The following is a 21,025-nucleotide window of genomic DNA, read 5'->3' as shown; positions in this document are numbered from 1 at the left end:
TCCGAGAGCAATTGAGAGCACTCTTTATGGAGCTGCAAATGCCCTACAAATGGACAACATGTTTGCTGTTTAGAAACATAGAGCTTGATATCAATTTTTTAATATTTTTTCTAACTTTTGTGGCTCAGAAAACATGCATACCTGACCTCCACTGTAGGCGAGGTCTCCTGGAGAACAGGACGCGGCACAAGTTTGCCGCTCTGCATGGCAAGCAAATAGAAATTAACATGACATACTTCGCCCGCTTCGCAGCTCCTCAGCTCCTCAGCTCCTCAGCTCAGCTGGTGTCGGGAGTGGATTTGGTGCTGCTCCTGCTGTTGATGATGATGGAGATGGAGATGAAGATGGTGCCAGAGATGGAGGTGGCCCAGGAGGAGAAGGATGCGGCTCTGTGGAGCTACGCATGTGACGCAGCAACAACAATAAGGACAGCGACAAACATGCACAGCGGGGCACGGCCCGTAGAAAATATGAAAAATGTAAAACAAAAATCTGGCAGAAACTTTTCTAATTTAAAACTGCCAGCACACAAAAAACAAAAAAAAAAAAACCAGAGGGGAAATGCCAAAAATAAAATAAAGTACAGCAAAGAAACTCTGAAAAACGCCATTAAGTAAGGAGGTTGAGCGAAAGCAGCGAGTTCTTTAGCAAATCTTAATAATATCTGGATCACAGTCATGCTGAAAAGGGTGCAGCGTAATGAGCGTATGTACTTACATTATAAAATAATAATATTTTCGGGTGTCATATTTTACAGGTCAACTTACACATAAATGCAGTATCATAAACTAAAGAGCCACATGGTATTTACCACAGGGTGTTTTTATACCCGTTACTCGTAGAGTAAAAGGGTATACTAGATTCGTTGAAAAGTATGTAACAGGCAGAAGGAAGCGTTTCCGACCATATAAAGTATATATATTCTTGATCAGGATCAGTAGCCGAGTCGATCTGGCCATGTCCGTCTGTCCGTCCGTCTGTCCGTCTGTCCGTCTGTCCGTCTGTCCGTCTGTCCGTATGAACGTCGAGATCTCAGGAACTACAAAAGCTAGAAAGTTGAGATTAAGTATACAGACTCCAGGGACATAGACGCAGCGCAAGTTTGTCGATTCAGGTTGCCACGCCCACTCTAACGCCCACAAACCGCCCAAAACTGCCACGCCCACATTTTTGAAAAATGTTTTAATATTTTTTCATTTTTGTATTGGTCTTGTAAATTTCTATCGATTTGCAAAAAAACTTTTTGCCACGCCCACTCTAACGCCCACAAACCGCCCAAAGCTGCCACGTCCACACTTTTGAAAAATGTTTCGATATTTTTTCATATTTGTATTAGTCTTGTAAATTTCTATCTATTTGCTAAAAAACTTTTGGCCACGCCCACTCTAACGCCCACAAACCGCCCAAAGCTGCCACGCCCACACTTTTGAAAAATGTTTTGATATTTTTTCATTTTTGCATTAGTCTTGTAAATTTCTATCTATTTGCCAAAAAACTTTTGGCCACGCCCACTCTAACGCCCACAAACCGCCAAAAACTGTCCTTCGCACTTACACTAGCTGAGTAACGGGTATCAGATAGTCGGGGAACTCGACTATAGCGTTCTCTCTTGTTAATTCTACACTTGAATTGCCGAAAATCCTTTGTATTCTTTGCTGGTTCTTTTCATCATCAACACGCCTTATAGAATGTTAACCCAACTCCTGCCAGTCAAAGTGCTCGGCAAATTATGTCTGTTGACAGTGCCAAAGTGAAAGTCCTTTGCCAGCAGGACCTGCACATGCTGATGAATGCGAGGCCAAGAGATTTCAACTTTCTAATTTAATGCGACAAGGAGACAAGTGAGGCGACAGATACAGATACTGAGACAGAGACACAGAGACAAAGACAAAAGGCAACGCAGTGTGCGGAGACAAATAAATGATATTGCAAATTATTTAGGCAGCCAACGCGGCGTATGCGCAATGTCTGTTTGACACAGCATAAGCAAAGTTGATGCCATATTGTTTTTTGGCTCTCGCCACGAAAAAACGTTTTATTTCCACACCCACAAAACTTTCGTGAAAAGTCATCTCTTAATTGAAAATTAACAGCAACAGAACAGATGTCATTGTGGTTTTTGCTCCGATAGCAGCTGTCAATTATAATAATTCAAAACACTTGGGTTAGGCTTCAAGATGAAGTGCAGCCACAAAAGATGATTTAAAACAGAATTTTTCTTTTTTTAGTTTCCATGTTTTATAGCTAATTTGGGTTTACAGCATTTGCGAGAAGATGATAAACACTTAAACATAAATCGTTGCTGCAGTGCCAAGTGAGTTGGAAGCAACTGATTTGATTGCGCATCATAAAAAACAGTTCCGAGCCTCGGAAGCATTGTTAACTCAGACGGGAAGAGTCCGGGATCCCGGGACCCCAATTAGGTTAGGACCTGACGGACAATGTCCGGCGGCAGCATGAAATTGTTTTTGCGCAAAGGAATCTCGCTCAGCTGGCGGTCGATGGGCGAACGGGTGTCATAGAGCGATGGCGACTGGCATATTATGGCCAAGGTTCCGAACACACAGGATAGCGTGAAGAGCCAGAGGAAGAAGCGGTCCAGCACCATCGATACGAACTTCCAGTCCTCCACAATCTGCGAGCGATGAAACAATAAAAAAATATATAAAATAGAGTTTTAATATCATTCGTTTCGTATCGTATCGTTTTTGCGGCTGAACGAAATTGGTTTTATACATTTACTTGTCGGCCTAATAAAATATGGCCCTGCGGCTGGCTTTCAATAAACTTGAAACGCAATAAAAGTGTAAAGTTATGATTTAATATTTCACAATTGTTTGCTGCACATTTGGGACTTGGCTCTCAACGTTCAATGCATTCAATTCGAACTTAAGGCCAATAAACAATAATAAAAATGCCAGGCGAAAGAACGCCAAAAAAATATGGCCATGTAAACAATAACAAAGCCAAGGACTCCTGCCATCATCCACCAGCCAGAAGCCAGAAGCCAGCAGTCACCATCTAGGATCTTTGAGGAGGACACGCGTCAATAAAAATGGGCAACAACAAATGGGAACGGAGATGGCGGCCAAGTCGAGGAGCCTGTGTACCCACCTCGTTATCCTTGTCGGCATCCTTGATGTGCTGCGCAATAAATCTGACCGCACGCAACGCCTGCAGCACTTCGGGTGTTAAGTTGCGCGGTATCACATTGTCGGAATCTGTCAAGTTTCCGCCATGAAATGGCAAAAAAATTGAAATAAAATATTGGAATAATAAATAAATGTGAGCATCAAGAAAATCCCAACCGCCGGCTATCTATGCATCCATCTATGTATGTTTGTATGTACGCGTATGTGAGCATTTGTGGATTCGCATGAGTGGACAAATATTTTGTTCGCTTTCAGGACGCAAATTAACGCCGCCGGGCAAAAGGACTCTGGCTTAACGAAGCAACTAAATTATGCACATCCTTGAGATGAAGCATGACATTTAAGGGCAAGGTATGAAAACGCATAGGAAGTTTGCTTTGACATAAGTTAATTTTTCATTTATATATATTTTAACAAGCTTCAGGAATCTGTTCTAGTTGGTTATATGCTTGTATTATTTTATTTATTATGAACACAAATACTTCGTCATTTATCTCTTTGAAAAACTCCCCTTTGAAATGCCTTTGACCACGACCATGCTTCAAATTCGACGGCATAAGCGGTTTTTGTCGCCCCATTTTATTGCATTATTTGCCCTGCTATTTTTTCAGATTTGTGTATGAATGGGTGTGTATGGGTGTGTGTGTGTGATGTATTTGATTTCAATTTGATGCCGGCAGACATGCAAAATATTTGTGTGTTTTATGGTTAGATTTGGCGCACTCACCCACAGAGTTCTGCATGCCATTATCGTAAGCGCCATCCTGGCTGTCCTTAAACTCGCTGGGAAAATCGCTGATGCTGTCACTGGAGGGGGGAAAGCAGGCAGTGCCATGCCACACCATGCCACACACACAGCACAGCACAGCACAACACAAACAGGCAGGCCAAAGTCAAGTGTTTGCTTTCAATTTCGCGAGTTGCCACTTACCGCACATCGATCTCATTGGTGTACCCATTGCTCGGCGTGGAGTCGTCGTAGTCGGGCAGGGTGTACTGCGTCCGGCGCATCATCATCAGCTTGGGCATGAAGTGCAGGAAGAGCTTCCGCACCAGCGGCGACATGTTGTGCGTGGAGGGCGATCTGTGCCGCAGATATATAGGCATTGGAAATATACCAGCGAAAGCAAGGAAACTCGCCAAAGTAATGGGAAGTACGAGCTATCTAGCTCTTGCAGAAATGAGGTACGAGGTAAGAAGTACGAGGTACAAGGTACGAGGTACGAAGGCCAAGGTACAACGAACAAGGTACGAAGTAAGAGGTATGAAGTATGAAGTACAAGGTAAACGGTATGAAGTACGAGATATAAAGTACCAGGTACGAGGTCTAAAGTACAAGGTACAGGTATGAAGTTCAAGGTTCAATGTATGAAGTACAAGGTACAAAGTACGAAGTACAAGGTACACAGTATGAAGTGTGAAGTACCAGGTACAAGGTACAAGGTACAAGGTATGATGTATGAAGTACAACGTACAAGGTAGGAAGTATAAGGTACAAGGTATGAAGTATGAAGTACAACGTAAAGGTATGATGTATGAAGTACAAGGTATGAAGTATAAATACAAGGTATAATGTATGAAGTACAACGTACAAGGTATGAAGTATAAGGTTCGAGGTATGAAGTATGAAGTACAAGGTTCGAGGTATGAAGTATGAAGTACAAGGTACAAGATATAAAGTACGAAGTACGTGGTACGGGGCATGATCATGGATTTGAAAGGAGGTTTTTCCCAGACCTTTTCCCCGATTCGAAACTCACCTGAAATGGATGTTCAGCACGCAGACCGTCGTCCAAACGGAGAGCGAGACGAGTATCATGGTAAAGAGGAGGTACTTGCCCAGCAGGGGCACCGCCAACGAAGTGGGCGGGATAATTTCGGCCAAGAGCAGGAAAAACACGGTCAACGACACGAGTATCGAAATACATAACGTAACCTGTCAACGAGATGTTTACACAATTTCCACCTGTCGATATCTCACGGCTATCGGCTGTCCACTCGATCCGACAGAAACACGAGCCATCAAGCGGTCAAACGGTCAAACAGTCAAACAATCAAACCATCAAACCAACAATCAACCAACAACGACATTGAACACATAACAACAACCAAATGATAACACAATCATAATAATTTGTTTAATTATTTAAGCCAATTACTGGTACGAAAAATATAATTGTCCAAGGAGCAAATATCTTGTAATATTTACACTCCAAGGCCATCAAATAAACATACGAATACTTTAACAAACAATTGGTTTAAAACAACAAAATGGCTACGTACTTCAGGATTGCAGGACTGCAACGCGTATCCTGTGACCAAGCTAAGGACCCACACAACTAACACACTCGCAAACGCACACACCCACCCACATCAATCAATCATTCGAAGTTTACACGAAAACAATCAACACCGAAAAAAAATCAAAGAAACAAAGCGCATTTTACTACGTTTACATGTGAACTTTCTGCGTACGAGTGTATTTGTGTCAATAAAAAGATTCGCGTAGTTTGTATCACTTTTTATCTTTTTTGGGGGAAAAGTTCTTAAGTAGTTAAGTTCTTGACACGCAAACTGAGTTTATATTTAATTTCTGACTGTCTGGTTGAGAAATTATTTTATAGCTACAAGAACAAAGCTGACTTTTGAAAATACTGCCAATTATGAAAGCGATATATCAATATGGAACCCAGAAAGTATATACTACGATATATATTATATATTAATCCACCTTATGATTTTCAATAGAATTACATGCTATATAAAAACAACTGAAATTCAGTTGCAATCGGGTTCATATATCAATCTCGATGGGAACATGTATGTATCTTTACTTGAGCAATACGACTGAACGAACAAAATCCAGGGCAACGATAAAATGAATTCAAGAACAAACTGCACGAGTCCAGTACGTGTTTGTAAGTGTGTGTTAAAAGTGGTGAATGTGTGTGGGTGTAGGTGTGCCTGTGCTGAATGCAGGTGTCCTAGGTGTGTGTGTGTGTGTGTTTGAGTGAGTGTGTGAGTGCGCTGCTTAATTACAAGATACGCGATATGAAAGTGGCTTTTTGACATTTTGAATTCGACTCGATTCGGATACGGATTCGGATTTGGTTCAATGTCGATATCGATGCGCATTTGTATGCATTCGATGAAAATTTACGTTATGAGATTTCTCAACTCAGGACAGCACACAGGATATTCAGCAAAAACTTTGGTATTCAGGATATATGTATGATATATTCATATATATTTTTCTGGAACTTGAATATCTGTGTGCTGCTTGCAAAAATTCTGAGAGTCGCTGCTGCGAATGCGAAGCTGATTATTTGATGGATAGATAGAAAAAGCTAAATATCATTATGATATACACATTAGTTAAAAATTGGAGCGTAAAATAGAGAGAGTTTATGATTGAAAAAGAGCAGGAAGTTCAAGTTGAGCTCTTCTCAGCAAGAATTTGGAAAGTATTCGATTTAGAAATTTTCAAAAGCCAATTTAGAATTTTGTAGTACATGGCTAGAGAGTACAAGAGCTCAGCTTTAGGATAGCAGACTTGAAAGATTGGGTAGTGATAGTTAAAGTAATTGAAAGGAGTACGATTTGTGCATATGAAAAAGATAGCTCATCTAAGGTATAGGTTTATTGTAGAGTTATTGTTTTCAAGTGTCATAATTTATAGGGAGTAGTTAAGTGAGTTTGCATTGGAAATTATTTTACAAAATTATTTGAAAAATATTAAAAAACTTAGTACGAAATCTAAGAAACATTTGTACAAAAGCTACCTTTCAGTTTTCTAAGCTACAGGAAAACTACGTCTACGTGATAAAATGAACAAAAACATGCAACGTGCTCAAAATAGAGGATATCACTCTGAGATTTTTATTGGAGTTTAGAGGATCCATCTTCGTTACCTTTTCGCCCGAATCGCTGGGCAAATAAAATACCAACACCGTGAGGAAAGTTAAAGCCACACAAGGTACAATCAAATTGACGGTATAGAACAAGGTCTTTCGCCGCATGGTCAACTTGAATGTTATATCTGAATATGGTTTATAATAATTATAAATGCAAGTATATTAGGTGCATAACAATATAAGCGTACCTGAAAATGGTTCCAGGGTATCGGGGTAATACTCCTCATTCTTGGTAGCCGGCACTTCCAGTATGTCCCATTCCACAGACAAGTAGAATTCCGTGAGGTCAATGCCAACTTGCACTAGGTTGCTGCCAGGAACCTAAAAAAAAATATTCAGTTATTTATTATTTAATTGAAATTGCTTACAAACGTAACCTGATCCAAATGCTTGAGATCCACTTGGGCACCATTGTAGGTCCATGAGCCGAACTTCATGAAGCAGATTTGTTCGTCGTACGGAAAGTATTCGACATTCATCTCGCAGGAAGACTTGTAAATAGCAGGTGGCTCCCAAAAGACCTCGCCTGTGTACTTCAGAGTGGCTTTGGTCATCAGCGTTACCTAATGATGCATTTTTTAGTTGAGTATGAAGACGGTATTGAGGCAATGGAAGCTTACTTCATAGTTGCCATCCCAGTTGTTGTATAGCACAATGTCCGGCACCCAAATGTGCTCAGATGGCACATAGAGCTGCTCAACTCCGCCGTATTCCTCCGGATCCCAGCGCAACTTGTAGTCGAACCAGCGCTTAAATGAAATATATTTATAATAGATGATAGTAGTATATGGCTGTGATAGCTACCTGCTTCACCCACAGATTGGTGGTCATCACCTGGTTCTTTAGGTTGACCTCAATCAGCTGAGACAATTTCAGACCCAACCAAACCGTCAGTGTCTCCGTGTTGTTCACAACGGGCCTAATCAAGCGATTGTAGTTGCTCAACAAATCATCATAGAGACGTTTGGTGTCCGGATTTGCCTCAAAACTTATTGGAGCTGTGGAGGTGGCAAGTGGTGGAAATTCGGGGAAAAACAGAGAAAAATGCCAAGTTAATTTCCCAAACAAATGGTTAATATCCCAAAACAAACTTCTGCGCAGGCGCTACTCTCTAGCTCTCTTGTGGGCGCAGCTTCCTGACATCTGTCAGATACTTCAGATACAGCATCGGGGTATCGGAATTTTCACAGCATTTTCCTCGCACTGACGCACCAGTTTTCCCAGCTTACCCGTGGAATTGGCCAGCGGCACCAGTAGGAAAACACACAACAAACTCCAATGCCACATTTTGTTGCTGTTTTCACTGGCTTTTTCTGCAATTTATTGCTAATAATTAAAGTTCTTGAACTAAACTAAATGCATTTTGCTAGGAGTTTCCTTTTAACACAACCTCACGGTTGGAGAGTCCAATCACAACTGAATTGTGCCTCTTGACAGTTGCTTTAAAGGAGATGCTCGATAGCTCCCAAAAGTTTTATCTAAAAGGATCCTGCAAAATATCGTGCCTTGCGCGGTTCTTTTGAATTTATTTGTAGAAAAACGTACAAAAAGATGCAAAGATACTGCAAAGACCTAAAATAACTAAAAATTTAAAATAGATATTAATACTGATATTACTAAAAGGTTAAAGCTAAATCTTTATAATAGGAATACATTTTTTTATAATATCCTACTTGTTCAAAAATATTTGTTAAACTCATTCTGTTATACACAGATTGTTATACTTAGTTTATAAAAAATTTCCAAGGCTCAACAACCCTACTTCGCACCTGTCGTCCTGACAACCTGGTTGCTTTGACAACGCGTAACCGAAAACTGGGGAAAACAAAGGGAAACTAGTGGGAAATCAAGTTTGGCAAAGAACGGAAGCAAAACAAAGAAGGCGAAGAAGAAGTAAACAAACTTTCGATTTTTTTCCATCGTGGGTGTTTCAGTTACAGAGAAATGGGATTCAAGGGCAAATATCCGCAGATGGTCCGGGAAACGGGCTTCAAACTGCGACAGTATCGCGATGGTCCGCTGGATTGGAGGCTAATGGGTAAGGAAAATAATGAAAATATAAGAGATAAATCATAGAGGTATTTCTGGCAGGATCCTATGAAACGGAGAGGATACTCAGGGAGCAGAACTTCGAGCTGGTGGACAAGGCGTTGGCCCATCTTTCGGAGGCTCCGCTGGGCACTGTGCTGGAAACTCACATTCTGGACAGCGGCATTGCCAAGTACTTTGTGATGTCACAGTATGCCATACAGTACTTGATGTGCTGTCGCACCTACCTGGACGAATGCGTCACGGATCTGAGGGAGGCGCACACAACGGCCCAGGAGGAGATAGCCACGCTGCGCAAGTCCCTGAGCGAGTCCAACAACGAGGTGGTGCAGCTGCACAAAAGAATCACCCAGATCGAGGCCATTCGCGAGGTGGTCTACCCCTGTCATCTGTGCACCAAGAATTTCATCAGCAACGAGGCCCTGAATGTACACATTGGTCGCAAGCATCGTGTGGCTTCACCTCCAAGTCTGACATCCGCCACGGGGAAGGAGAAGGATAGGGATAAGGCCACCGATGTCCACCTGATAAACACCATCAAAATGGAGCTGGAGATCAAGCAGCTTAAGGAGCGCCTGAATGCCGCCGAGCGGAATATTAAGGAGCGGAGCACGGGATCGAAGCGGGTAAGTCCGCGCCAGGAGCAGCGCACCGTGGGCATTCAAAGCAATCTGGCAGAGCCGAAGGAGAAGGACGAGGACAGCGGAGAGGCCAGGCAAAGCGAGGCCAGCGAAAGGAAGGAGCAACTCACAGGATTGGCGGAGCGACTGAGCAACTTCGAGGAGTGGCAATCGCAGCTCAAGCACAGCAACGAGCAGTTCATACAGGTAGGATCACCTATTCCTTACTCGTTGTAGAAGCACCACCACAATTGATATCCTTGCAGGACATTAACAAGCGGCTGGAGGGTCTGAGCCAAGCGCTCGAGCAGAATAAACAGGCTTCCGGCAGCACGCCTCCGCTGGAAGAACGGGTGGCCACACCGTGTCTGGAGGATCTGGAGCGCATACTCACCGAGAAGGTGGCAGAGATTGGAAAGATCAGCGCACACCGGCTGGAAGAGGTGGTCTTTCACCTGGAAGTGGGCTACAAGGAGAAACTGGAGGCCCTGGAGCGGGAGCTTAAGCAGCTGAGTGTTCAAAAGGTGCCACCACAGCCAGTGCAGACTGTGCCCGCTGCCTCGAAAATACCCAAACCAGTGGTTCTCAAGGAGGAAACCAACATTGATCGCATACGCAAGCAGGTGGAGAGCGAGTTCCTCAAGCAGAAACATGACGATGACACCTATTCCATTGAGGAGGCGCCACGAAAGAGTCCGGTGAAACCATTTCCGCCGCTGGTGACCCAAGTTCAAGTGGTGGAGAAGGAGCTGCCAAGTGCTGGTAGTTCCGGCAGCAATCCAACTTATACGAAGTCACCAAGGGAACCAGTTTCTAGTAAGCCGGAAGCGCGGGAAGCGACGGACATCAGCGAGAGTCTCAGCCAAGAGGAGACGGAGAATGAAGAGGAGCGTAGCCTGACAGAGGAGGGCACTGAGGTTTCCGCCTCCGAGTCAGAAGCACCACGGGAGGATTCCAAGCCAAAAACGATCAAACCTTCAGGAAGGATTATCAAGTGAGTCCTTTGATGTCAACCTTTCTGAAAGCATTAATAATGCGCATACTTTTAGAAGTCCCCAAAAACCACTTACACGCAAGGATGCCCGGAAGATGGTCAACCGGAAGTTGATGCCTCACGGCTTTGACATGAAGTCCAAGGGGATTTCCCATACCTCTTTGAAAAGGGTAAACTCTGAGCTGACGGAGCACCGCAACAAACTGAAACTGGTAAAGCCATAACTCCCAAAAACTAACCATGAACAATTGACCATTTTTGAATACCCATTAGCAATATCCACATTTTTATGCAACTCGAAATCGCATACGCAAGTTTGTTGAAAAACTCTGCTCCGCCAAGTTTTCGGAACGTGCGGAAATGCTGCTGAAGCACAAGAGTCCACTGAAACCCATGGAGGTACCTGGCAAAAGGATCGCAAGATCCGCGACATCTGAAAAGTCTGAGGAGGATGTAGCCAGCTCCCAGGACGAAGAGCAGACGGATGAGCAAACGGATAGCAGCGAGCAGCAGTCGCGAAGCTCCAGTCCTCGCAAACTAGTTAGTCGCGATTTCAAGGCTCGTCTGGAGGAGATCCTGGTCAAGCCGGCGGCCACTGTGCGAGGAGCTTCCAAGTCGTCCTTGAGTTCGCGTCCAGTGCCGCTGCCCAGGAAGCGGGTGATGTTCAACACCACGGAGGACGGAAAGAGCTTCAATGACAGCGATGATAACCTAAAATGAGTCAATAAATCTTTGCTCTAAAAGCTTTTTTTTTTATTTTTATGTGAATTTTATTACAGGGTAACAATCTTAAAAAATTTCAAATTAATTTGCAATTTCCGGTCACACTATCTGCCACCGATAGCTGCGTGCGGTGCAATCGATAGCCTATCGAGCGCGCTGTAAACAATCGACGTCACTAACCAACGTAGATGAAAATTTTTTAGTACGTCGCGAGTAAAACGTGCATTAAATGCAATAAAAGGGCAACTGGCGTGGGAATCGGAACGATTGCAGTCAGCCAACCTCAGAGGGGCCAGCAAACGAGGCAGTGTATCCGCGTATCCTTGCATCCGGCGGAGCAACAAAAGGGCGAGATTAGCGCAGCACCGAGTTTCCAACCGCACACGGACACGGCGCAAGACACACACACAGGCGCACGCAGCCCGTGCCCATCGATGAAATAACATACATAACGAACGTATACCGAAAATACACGGCTTACGGGTAATAGCAGTTGCAGTAGCAATCGGCGGATAAGCGAAATTCGGGAAGCGCAGCAAGCGGGCCACAAAGATGTCGGATATCATGAACATCGACAGCATCATCTCGCGTCTGCTGGAGGGTAGGTGGTGCTCCAACTTTTGATTACCTTGCAAACCCCCTACCCACCCCAACCCCATCCCATATACACAAATGGTTGCCAAACCCAAACCACCCACTCTTATCACCACAATGCAATTTTCACTGTTTTCATTGCCATTTTCAGTGCGCGGCGCACGACCGGGAAAGAATGTGCAGCTGTCAGAGAGCGAGATCCGGAGCCTGTGCCTCAAGTCCCGCGAGATATTCCTGTCGCAGCCCATCCTGCTGGAGCTGGAGGCACCGCTGAAGATCTGCGGCGACATACATGGACAATACTACGACCTCTTGCGCCTGTTCGAATACGGCGGCTTTCCGCCCGAGTCAAACTACCTGTTCCTGGGCGACTACGTCGATCGTGGCAAGCAGTCCCTGGAGACGATATGCCTGCTGCTGGCCTACAAGATCAAGTACTCGGAGAACTTCTTCTTGCTGCGCGGCAACCACGAGTGCGCCAGCATCAACCGCATCTACGGGTAAGTGGGGATTCCAGATGAAGCTACATGAGGAGTGGGTTCCCAACAGGGATTGCAACCGATTTAGGGTCCAGTTTAGATTACAGCAAACAAACTCATTTGATTGCAGTTCATATTCCGCCTACTATTTATTTCCGCCGACTATGCACTTTTATACAATCTACTAAACAAATAGTTGTTTATTGTTTACGTGAGCTTTAAACTTTTCCCAGACATATTGATTTCTACCTATGCGTCCAAGCTTATTAATACTTTCTAGTTTACTGACGCACACAACTGTATTTATATCAATTAAATTAGACATACTCCACATGCATAAAGTAAATGCCACATTCTATAGCAATAATCCATAAAATTACTCAACTAATTGCACTTAATTGGCAGGTTCTATGACGAGTGCAAACGTCGCTACACCATCAAACTGTGGAAAACGTTCACGGACTGCTTCAACTGCCTGCCGGTGGCCGCCATCGTGGATGAGAAGATCTTCTGCTGCCACGGCGGCCTGAGTCCTGATCTGTCGTCCATGGAGCAGATACGACGCATCATGCGTCCCACAGACGTGCCCGATCAGGGACTGCTCTGCGATCTGCTGTGGTCGGATCCCGATAAGGATACCATGGGCTGGGGCGAGAATGATCGCGGCGTGAGCTTCACATTTGGAGCAGAGGTGGGTTCATCATATTAAACTATTGTCCACAAATTTGTTTAAACACACTCTTTTTTGCAGGTTGTGGGTAAATTTTTACAGAAGCACGAATTTGACCTGATCTGTCGGGCTCATCAGGTGGTGGAGGATGGTTACGAATTCTTTGCCAAACGTCAGCTGGTGACGCTCTTCTCGGCGCCCAACTACTGCGGGGAGTTCGACAACGCGGGTAAGTGTTCATCGTTCAGGGACTTTAGTCGGAGATAAACCTTGTTTATTTGGAGAATAACGATGATGCACCCTTGTACTGTATGATTTTGCCTGCCGATAACCTGTTGGCAAGTGAAAGCTGGCAACCAGATTTCATTTCCACTCGGAAAATGCGCATTTTAGAATAATCAATAATCAATACCGAGAATAGCACAAACCCATAAACGACAAACCGCTTCTAATGAATTGATTAATGATTATTGATTACGTTTGCAGGTGCCATGATGTCCGTGGACGACACATTGATGTGCTCCTTCCAGATATTGAAACCCGCCGACAAGCGACGATTTGTTTATCCCAACTTTGGCAGCTCAGGACGTCCTTTGACACCGCCACGTGGGGCCAACAATAAAAACAAGAAAAAATAAACACTGCACACCTCGAACAAAGCACAATACAACAGCAACTACAAACGGCCACACACCCAAAACAAAATTAGGGAAAATGGAAAAGAGAATCCGTGTCCACATTCAACGGAGAGCGCAGAAAGTTTGTTTTTATCAAATACGTGTAATCGAATCGTGAGCAACGTTATAAGGGGTATATGAATCTACACAAATTAGCCTATTTTTCATTTAAAAAGAAAAAAAAACAAAACAATTAAGAAAAACAAAACGAATGAAAAGAAATCATGATAAAAAAAAAGAAAAAAAACACAAATCGAGACACTTTAGTTCAAACTAATGGTAGTGTAAGACACTGCATAAGCAAGAATATTTTATCTCCTAATGTATTAATTTTGTTATAGTTTTTCCTTGCGCAAAGCCCACACCCACTCACACACACACTGACATACACACACACATGCTCAGATCACCCGTACCGTACAGTAGATACGATAAGTGCACGCACCGGTTGTATTTTAATTTGCATTTCAAACTCGCACAGCATTTTATTTACGCCAATCCTGGCGGCACTTTCGACAGTCTTTTGGCAATGGTTTTTAACCACACTCCTCTGTTCTTCCTTGTTTTTCCGTATCTAAAAGAATATTAGCAAATGGTAACAATGTTAACTTTTATGTTAATTAAACTGTACGAGAATGCGTTTAAAATGTGAGTTGAGGTTAATACATATTACATATGTACTCGAGGCACGATTTATTTTTGTAATATTGACATAGAAATTTTACATCGATACATGTTTACTTAGTTTTAAAACGAGGAAAGCAATTTAAGTTGCAAGCTACATAAGTTTGAATTGTTTACACCAAAAATATTAAAATAAACAAATATTGTGAATATTTTTTTAACTCTTTGCGTTACACACACACACACACGCACGCACATACCCCGCCCACATGCAAGCACGCACACACGATTTTAAGGAAAACCCTGAAAAGTATGTTTATATACAAAAAAAAAAAGAAAGAAAGAAAATCTACCTTAAGGCGAACGCTTTTCAGCGGCACTGTGTGCTCTCTGCTGTGCTGATGTCAGCGACGAGGCAGATAATGTTACCCCCTTCAAATCCCCCGCCCACGCGAAAGGAAAGCAGCCCCAGAGACCCATTAAGTGCATGTGAAACTCACACGAAAATCACAAAAATACAAAATCGAAACGAAAATATGCAAGTAATGAAATATTTGTAAACAGCAGCGCAACAAAACACAGGCACACACCGTTTCACTGTTTATTGTACAAGTATACTTATGTATACCCCATGTATTTTGCATTCAACGACTAACGTCGCAACATTCTAGTGCTAAAGGCCGCCACATTCAATTACAAGTATTAAAGTATTATGCCCAGGCAGGCAGCGATCCGGAGCGATGCAGCCGGACGCAACTTACCCAAAATGGTTTCGTTTGTATAATCCAATCCACCCCCCGCCCGACAACCTACAAACCTAACAAACAACCTAATATAACAACAATCGCGTAACCTATGGAAAACAAAAGCAAAAGTATGAGTCCTCGTCTATTTCACACTCTAGTACTCTGTTCAATGTTGTAATGAATTCAGCGTATATTTACGACTATATATATATATGTACTTGTAATAATGCGATCCAGTACGACATCGGCTGTTTTCAACCCTAAAACAAAACTTAACAAAAAAAAAAAAACACGAGTCATAAGAAATCTATAACGTAATATCGTAAAATTAAAGTGTAATTGACCTCACGAAGGAAATTAGAAAAGACAAATGGGGTAAATTAATAATGCATTCAAAGCGTAAATTGCAAAAATAAGCGAACAAACAAAAAAAATCATTTAAAAAGAGATAAAAAATTAAACAAAAAAAAATAAAATTTAACAAAATGAACACAATGACGAAGCACTTGTAACAAAATAGCACTGTTTTATTAAAAGAAAAATTGAAATACATACTAGCAATAAATATGAAATTCGAGATGTGTTTTTACTTGAGTGAAATGCATGTTAGTTTCTTATTTAGACATCTTTATAATTAGTGTTACAATCTAAGGAATTTTTATATTTTATTGCACTTAATGTAGCTTATATTGCACTTAGTTTAGTTGTATCGCAGTGCGCAACTCTTTCCCAAAGGAGCACATGTGGCTCCCGTGCCCCTGCCACGTCGCTCCTCCTCCTGGAGCCTCAGCTGGAGCAGCTTCTGCCTCAGGGCATAGGGTGTGGTGCTTGTCACTTCCTGTTGCCTGCTCTCATTGGCCCGATCCTTGTTCCACTTGTCCGAGTTACCGCAACTTAGTTTATCATAGGCCCGCTGCAGACGCAGCTCATCCTGGCGGCCATCACTGAAGCACTCGCCGACGTTCATCAGGCGGAAGTGCTGCAGGGCCTGCAGTTGCTGCAGCTCATCCGTGGCCTGCTGGTTGGGGTACTGAACTGGGCGTGGCGATGGCGTCGAGTTGCCACTGTAAACCTGACCCTGACCTTGGCTCCTCTGGCGACTGGCGACGCATGCGCTCTGCTCATAAAGCCGCCGATTGTCCGTGTATCCATCATGGTGATTGGTGTTTGAGGTGTCAATACCGCCTGTTCGTTCCCAGCCCCATCGCAAAACCTTGGCCCTGCTTTGCTGGCGTTGCTGGGAGGAGCTGCAGCTGCAGCTGGAGCAGTGACTCACCGTGGTGGCTGTGGAGTTGCGGCGACTGAAGTCATTGACCAGCTCCGTGCTGGAGTGTCCTAGGCCAAATCTGGGCGGGGTCTTCAAGCTTGGACGCTTTATAAACTGGGTGGGTCGCAGGCTTTGTCTGGAAGATGAGGTCACCGACCTGAGATCGCCACGTGGATGCTGATCTCGCTCCGGATGCAGCGCAAGATGTTGCTGCTGCCGTTCACTTCCTGTTCCCATTACGCCGCAATAGCATTTGTACATTTTGATATTAATTGCGTCTAGTTTTCCCGATGATTCCAGTGATAATTACTTCTTCTTCAGATTATTCTATTCCCCAAAAGTGATTGCGTGCCCGATGAATGTTAAGAGACAACTGCCGACAACCGGTTTCCACACCTATGGCCTGGTACTTTATCACCAATCATCATACCATACGAGCATATACCGTTAGCCGGCTGAGCAAAGCACTCGCATATCGTTTGTTTATATTTGAACAACAATTGCAACAGTTTCCATAGACACATGTCGAGGTCCTTGGGCTGTTTATTTTTGGCCAAACACTTGCTAGCAGACTCATGCCTAAGCGCAGTTGGACAAAAGAATGTGCTGGCCAAACGAAAGACTTAGGCAACAAACTTGAATTCGGCACCACGAAGTCAAGTGAAGAATTACAATCAAAGAATAGTGTTGTTAACGCTGAAAAGAGATTGATGGGAAACTGTGGAAAAACAGAATGCAATCGAAGGAGCGAGAACAAAAATCTTTATAATTTTTAAAGTTATTACATGTGTTTAACACACAATAACTCCATTTTGCTTGCCATCATAAAGTACACACTTAATCTCAAAAAAAAAAGGTTATAAACGATCTAAAAATGAATGAAAGTAAAAAATATTAAAACATTTTTGCAAATTGCATTCCCTCACTGCCTTTATCTTAAAGTTTTAAGATTTACATTTACCTCTTCTTCGGCTTTTCAGTTTTAATGATGCCTGTTTATCCAAACTATGCATTTAATTTAGCGGTAGCAACCCACAAGATTAGCCAATTCGGTTAACCCAAAATTAGTTTACCCATTTGTGCAAGAAGTCGACTGTTGATTTCAGCACACAAATGTTGCCAAATATTGACCCAATAAAAACTAGTTCCTGTGCACTTGTAGAATGTGCTCTAAGTCCGCTCAAGTGCCCGGATTTCGTTGATCGATTTGACTTCCTCGAAGAGAGCGATGCGTGAATATTGGATAAGTAATATACCCCATAGAAAGGCCCTTAATTACGATGACAACCAGGTAAGGTTCAATGAACCGAGTCGCGGGGGAAAATGAAATCGAAAGGGCAACACAGGGTTGCTGGGTGGCTCGGTCATTGATCGTCGTCATCGTGGTCGTCACTTGGCTTCCACTTCCAGTGGTCATTGGTGGTGGTGGTGGTTGGTTGTCTTGGCCTGGCCAAAACAAGCGAGCCGGAAAGCAAAAGTGGTTCGCTCACTGGCTGGCTTAATGGGCCAAAGCTCGGTGCGATTGAAAATCGATGGGTTTTCGACTCGCAAAAGCTCTCCGATGTCCGACGACCGACGTTCAGAAAGCCAACTGAAGCTCGGTATAAAAAGACGATCGGCGTACGCATCCCGTGTACACAGTGATAAGTCTCCGGCCAGAACCACCTGTCACCTCAACCGATACGGCAGTCGCGCGCGCTCGTGGAAACATCTCTTCTGGTGCCGAGTGTCAATTGAAGTTTGGTAGTGGCTCTTGGTCAATCGATTTCGTACATCCGATCCGATTTTGTACATCCCCCCGGACGAAATATGTCAAAATACACGCTACTAATGCTGCTGCTAATCGCTGCGGTTGCGCAGGAACTTACTGAAACGGCTGCGCAAGATTTGCGTAAGTACTGCACCAAAAAATAAAATAAATAAATAAAAATCAAATAAATTAAGCACATCCAGCAACAACTATTGCAAAGTGCAAAAAACCTATAGATCGTATTTGCTTTGGCGCTATGCTTCGGCTACATCTATTTGCTTGGCACCACATTTATGGTTAAAACGTGATCGATGTGGCTTATGGCTCTTTAATTTCGATTTTTCGTTTCTTTTTGGGAACTCGCGTTTTGGCCCGCAGACCTGAAGGTCGATCTCTGTAAGATTCTTTAGTGCCGCCAATAGTTGCTTGCAAATTTGGAGTGTCATTACAGCAAGTACAGTAAAAATCTGCGGATTAGCTACTGGCAATATAGGAATAATATCACATTTATATTGGAATTATAATATGCTTACTTATTTACAATATTCATAGACCATTTTCACTTTGTTAAAAATTAATCTAGGCAGTATAACATTTTAAATCCAAGCAAGAAAGCAAGCAAGTCAGGTATGAGCAATAAAAATTAGCGTGGGAATCACCAAAAAAAATTAAACAAAAAAATATATTCCATGAAGTGATTAAAAGTGCTATCAGCTAATTCCAAGATAATAGTTGTGGCACTTAAAAGACGAGAATAATTGAGGCGAGATATTAAAACAAACGACCATAAGACATTATGCGCTTCATTTGCGTGCTGCTAAGTGGTCAAGATCAATTAAGATCGGTTTTTGGCGGCATCAGAGGTTTCCAGCCACCGAAGTCCACTGTACACGGGTGTTATGCAATTGAAGCCATCGTCTGTCTGCAAACAGGTTGCTCTTGGCCAGGCCAGTTTGACGGTCCAGACCACAGAGCACAGTCCACTGATCCACATTCACACTTACACTTCCGCTTGTGACACAAATCCACGATTATCGCAGAGAAGGACATATGTAACCGCATGGCCATTGATGTGTGTGTTAATTAATTCGCACATTCCATGCCCTAGCACGGAATTTTTATGGAATTTTTCTCGCCGTGTAGCTGATTAATGAAACCGTTGGCATAGGTCATGTGTGCCTTTGTCTGCTCAATGTATTCATGATAAATGGCCCCTCAACTTGACATTGAGCCACTAAAATATGCTAGCTCACTTCTTTTTCTCATGTATATCCATATATACATATATATATATATTTTTTTGTCGCCGACACTTTTGTTTTGTTTACAAACAAGTTTTTTGTGGCCAACGAACTCTGGCCAATGGATGCTGGCCCAATTGCAGGCGGCTATATTTATTTATTTTTTTTTGGCAGTGGCACTTCCGCAATCCGCGAGGCGGCGAGATTTCAATGTCATGACCAAGCGACTTAACCGATTTTTATCTCGACTTTTTAGCCGAAGGCTTTCCCAAGTGCAAACGGGACGCGAACTTCGACAAATGTCTGGTGGATGCCGTCAATGTGGCGATACAGCAGCTGAAAGCGGGTGAGTAATCACTGCGATTTGGTCACTGGCAGACCTGCAGTTATCCCTCATCCATTGCATGCCAGGCAATAAGGAATTCGGCATCCCGCCCCTCGAGCCGCTGACCGTGAAGAAACTCGTTATAGACGCCGGCAATGCGCCAATAAATCTGCGCCAGGCCTTGAAGAATGTGAAGGTGCACGACATGATCTCCACCAGCAAGATCCAGCGGTACAGGTGGGTAACCAGGCTAGAATATATAACCAATTTTCATAAATGCCATGATATTGAATTGACTTACTTTTCGAATGTGTAATGTTTGCAGAACCGATCTGGACAAGCACCTGATTATCTGTGATAGCCGAACGGACCGCATCGAGATGATTGGCGACTACGAGATGTCCGGCCGCATCCTCCTGCTGCCCATCACTGGACATGGCAAGGCCAATGTCACGCTGATCAACACCAAGATCGAGCATCGCCTCATCGGTGAACCCTTCGAGAAGGATGGTGTCAAGTACATGCGATTGAAGGACTACCGCGTGTCATTCGATCCCAAGAGGGTGTACATGAACTTTGAGAACCTCTTCAATGACAAAACCCTATCGGATGGCATGAATCGTTTCCTGAACGAAAACTGGGAGACGGTCTTCAACGAGCTGAAGGTGGGCTATGCCAAGAGTTTCGGCATCATTTTCAGGGAGCTGTCGAACAAACTGTTCGAGAAAGTGCCCTTCGATAATATATTTTTAAGTTAAGTGCTACGAGCTCTCAATTGCGTACCTATTAGGTGTAATGCTTAATTTATGTTACTACATAGTTAATAAAGGACTTTAATGATATAAAACTGCTGTGTTTATTGTAATGGGCCCTTTTGGAGCTAGTCATCAGCTTAGTCACAAATATATATATTTTACATATATCAACAGCATTTTAGTTCAACCTTTCACACCTCTTAATTATTCGCCACCCTTTTTATTGCTTGTAAACAAGATTATTCAAAATATTTGCTGCCTATTAAAGGGAAAAACAGTTCGCTTCTCTGAAAACCGAGCGGTCAAGGTTGCAATGACTTTTTTAATGTGAATGCAAGCTTTGGGTATAAAAATATATATCATATATTCAATATGTTTGTGTATACAACCAATATTTTTATGTTAATTCTTAAAAAATGTAAAAAGATTAAAACGATAAATATTT

The 21,025-nt window shown here is 43.1% G+C and overlaps 5 protein-coding genes across 6 annotated transcripts; 3 read left to right on the top strand and 2 right to left on the bottom strand.

Moving 5' to 3' along the window:
- Positions 1-2,201: 2,201 nt before the first annotated feature.
- Positions 2,202-8,487, bottom strand: LOC6538707 (acetylcholine receptor subunit beta-like 2). The gene is made up of 11 exons (XM_002099186.4): positions 8,296-8,487; positions 7,871-8,064; positions 7,687-7,815; positions 7,444-7,629; positions 7,255-7,387; positions 7,064-7,191; positions 4,913-5,088; positions 4,084-4,236; positions 3,880-3,959; positions 3,115-3,221; positions 2,202-2,635 (listed from the first exon to the last, which is right to left on the bottom strand). The coding sequence occupies exons 1-11, from the start codon at positions 8,351-8,353 to the stop codon at positions 2,420-2,422; spliced, it is 1,560 nt and encodes a 519-aa protein (XP_002099222.1). The 5' UTR covers positions 8,354-8,487; the 3' UTR covers positions 2,202-2,419.
- Positions 8,488-8,834: 347 nt separating this feature from the next.
- LOC6538706 (zinc finger protein DZIP1) lies at positions 8,835-11,472 on the top strand. Of its 2 annotated transcripts, none has more exons than XM_039375721.2 (5): positions 8,835-9,104; positions 9,158-9,942; positions 10,002-10,729; positions 10,788-10,941; positions 11,003-11,472. In XM_039375721.2, exons 1-5 carry the CDS (start codon positions 9,011-9,013, stop codon positions 11,447-11,449), a joined length of 2,208 nt encoding a protein of 735 aa, XP_039231655.1. In that variant the 5' UTR covers positions 8,835-9,010; the 3' UTR covers positions 11,450-11,472. The 2 variants fall into 2 exon arrangements, with proteins under 2 accessions (XP_039231655.1, XP_002099221.1); XM_002099185.4 differs by having other exon boundaries at positions 8,840-9,104; positions 10,785-10,941.
- Positions 11,473-11,619: 147 nt separating this feature from the next.
- LOC6538705 (serine/threonine-protein phosphatase alpha-1 isoform) lies at positions 11,620-15,514 on the top strand. Its single transcript, XM_002099184.4, has 5 exons — positions 11,620-12,053; positions 12,198-12,546; positions 12,931-13,216; positions 13,277-13,424; positions 13,682-15,514. Exons 1-5 carry the CDS (start codon positions 12,005-12,007, stop codon positions 13,831-13,833), a joined length of 984 nt encoding a protein of 327 aa, XP_002099220.3. The 5' UTR covers positions 11,620-12,004; the 3' UTR covers positions 13,834-15,514.
- Positions 14,569-17,345, bottom strand: LOC6538704. The gene has a single exon (XM_002099183.4). The coding sequence runs from the start codon at positions 16,768-16,770 to the stop codon at positions 15,943-15,945; it is 828 nt and encodes a 275-aa protein (XP_002099219.1). The 5' UTR covers positions 16,771-17,345; the 3' UTR covers positions 14,569-15,942.
- Positions 17,346-18,132: 787 nt separating this feature from the next.
- LOC6538703 (protein takeout) lies at positions 18,133-20,672 on the top strand. The gene is made up of 4 exons (XM_002099182.3): positions 18,133-18,400; positions 19,757-19,846; positions 19,912-20,062; positions 20,151-20,672. Exons 1-4 carry the CDS (start codon positions 18,319-18,321, stop codon positions 20,581-20,583), a joined length of 756 nt encoding a protein of 251 aa, XP_002099218.1. The 5' UTR covers positions 18,133-18,318; the 3' UTR covers positions 20,584-20,672.
- Positions 20,673-21,025: the final 353 nt, after the last annotated feature.

Source organism: Drosophila yakuba, chromosome 3R (genome assembly GCF_016746365.2).
Source record: "Drosophila yakuba strain Tai18E2 chromosome 3R, Prin_Dyak_Tai18E2_2.1, whole genome shotgun sequence".
Lineage (NCBI taxonomy): Eukaryota > Metazoa > Arthropoda > Insecta > Diptera > Drosophilidae > Drosophila > Drosophila yakuba.
Note: the sequence above shows the minus strand (reverse complement) of the source record. Positions and strands in the feature narration are given on the sequence as shown.

Excerpts from the sequence above, each read along its gene's own strand:
- LOC6538707 (XM_002099186.4), bottom strand. The coding sequence starts at position 8,353 with ATGTGGCATTGGAGTTTGTTGTGTGTTTTCCTACTGGTGCCGCTGGCC. Across the intron at positions 7,816-7,870 it reads CCAATCTGTGGGTGAAGCAG|CGCTGGTTCGACTACAAGTT; the intron begins GTAGCTATCACA and ends ATTTCATTTAAG. Across the intron at positions 5,089-7,063 it reads CCAGCGATTCGGGCGAAAAG|GTTACGTTATGTATTTCGAT; the intron begins GTAACGAAGATG and ends TCTCGTTGACAG.
- LOC6538704 (XM_002099183.4), bottom strand. The coding sequence starts at position 16,770 with ATGTACAAATGCTATTGCGGCGTAATGGGAACAGGAAGTGAACGGCAG.
- LOC6538705 (XM_002099184.4), top strand. The coding sequence starts at position 12,005 with ATGTCGGATATCATGAACATCGACAGCATCATCTCGCGTCTGCTGGAG. Across the intron at positions 12,547-12,930 it reads AGCATCAACCGCATCTACGG|GTTCTATGACGAGTGCAAAC; the intron begins GTAAGTGGGGAT and ends CTTAATTGGCAG. Across the intron at positions 13,217-13,276 it reads GCTTCACATTTGGAGCAGAG|GTTGTGGGTAAATTTTTACA; the intron begins GTGGGTTCATCA and ends TCTTTTTTGCAG.
- LOC6538706 (XM_002099185.4), top strand. The coding sequence starts at position 9,011 with ATGGGATTCAAGGGCAAATATCCGCAGATGGTCCGGGAAACGGGCTTC. Across the intron at positions 9,943-10,001 it reads GCAACGAGCAGTTCATACAG|GACATTAACAAGCGGCTGGA; the intron begins GTAGGATCACCT and ends ATATCCTTGCAG. Across the intron at positions 10,942-11,002 it reads ACCGCAACAAACTGAAACTG|CAATATCCACATTTTTATGC; the intron begins GTAAAGCCATAA and ends AATACCCATTAG.
- LOC6538703 (XM_002099182.3), top strand. The coding sequence starts at position 18,319 with ATGTCAAAATACACGCTACTAATGCTGCTGCTAATCGCTGCGGTTGCG. Across the intron at positions 18,401-19,756 it reads AACGGCTGCGCAAGATTTGC|CCGAAGGCTTTCCCAAGTGC; the intron begins GTAAGTACTGCA and ends TCGACTTTTTAG. Across the intron at positions 20,063-20,150 it reads AGCAAGATCCAGCGGTACAG|AACCGATCTGGACAAGCACC; the intron begins GTGGGTAACCAG and ends TAATGTTTGCAG.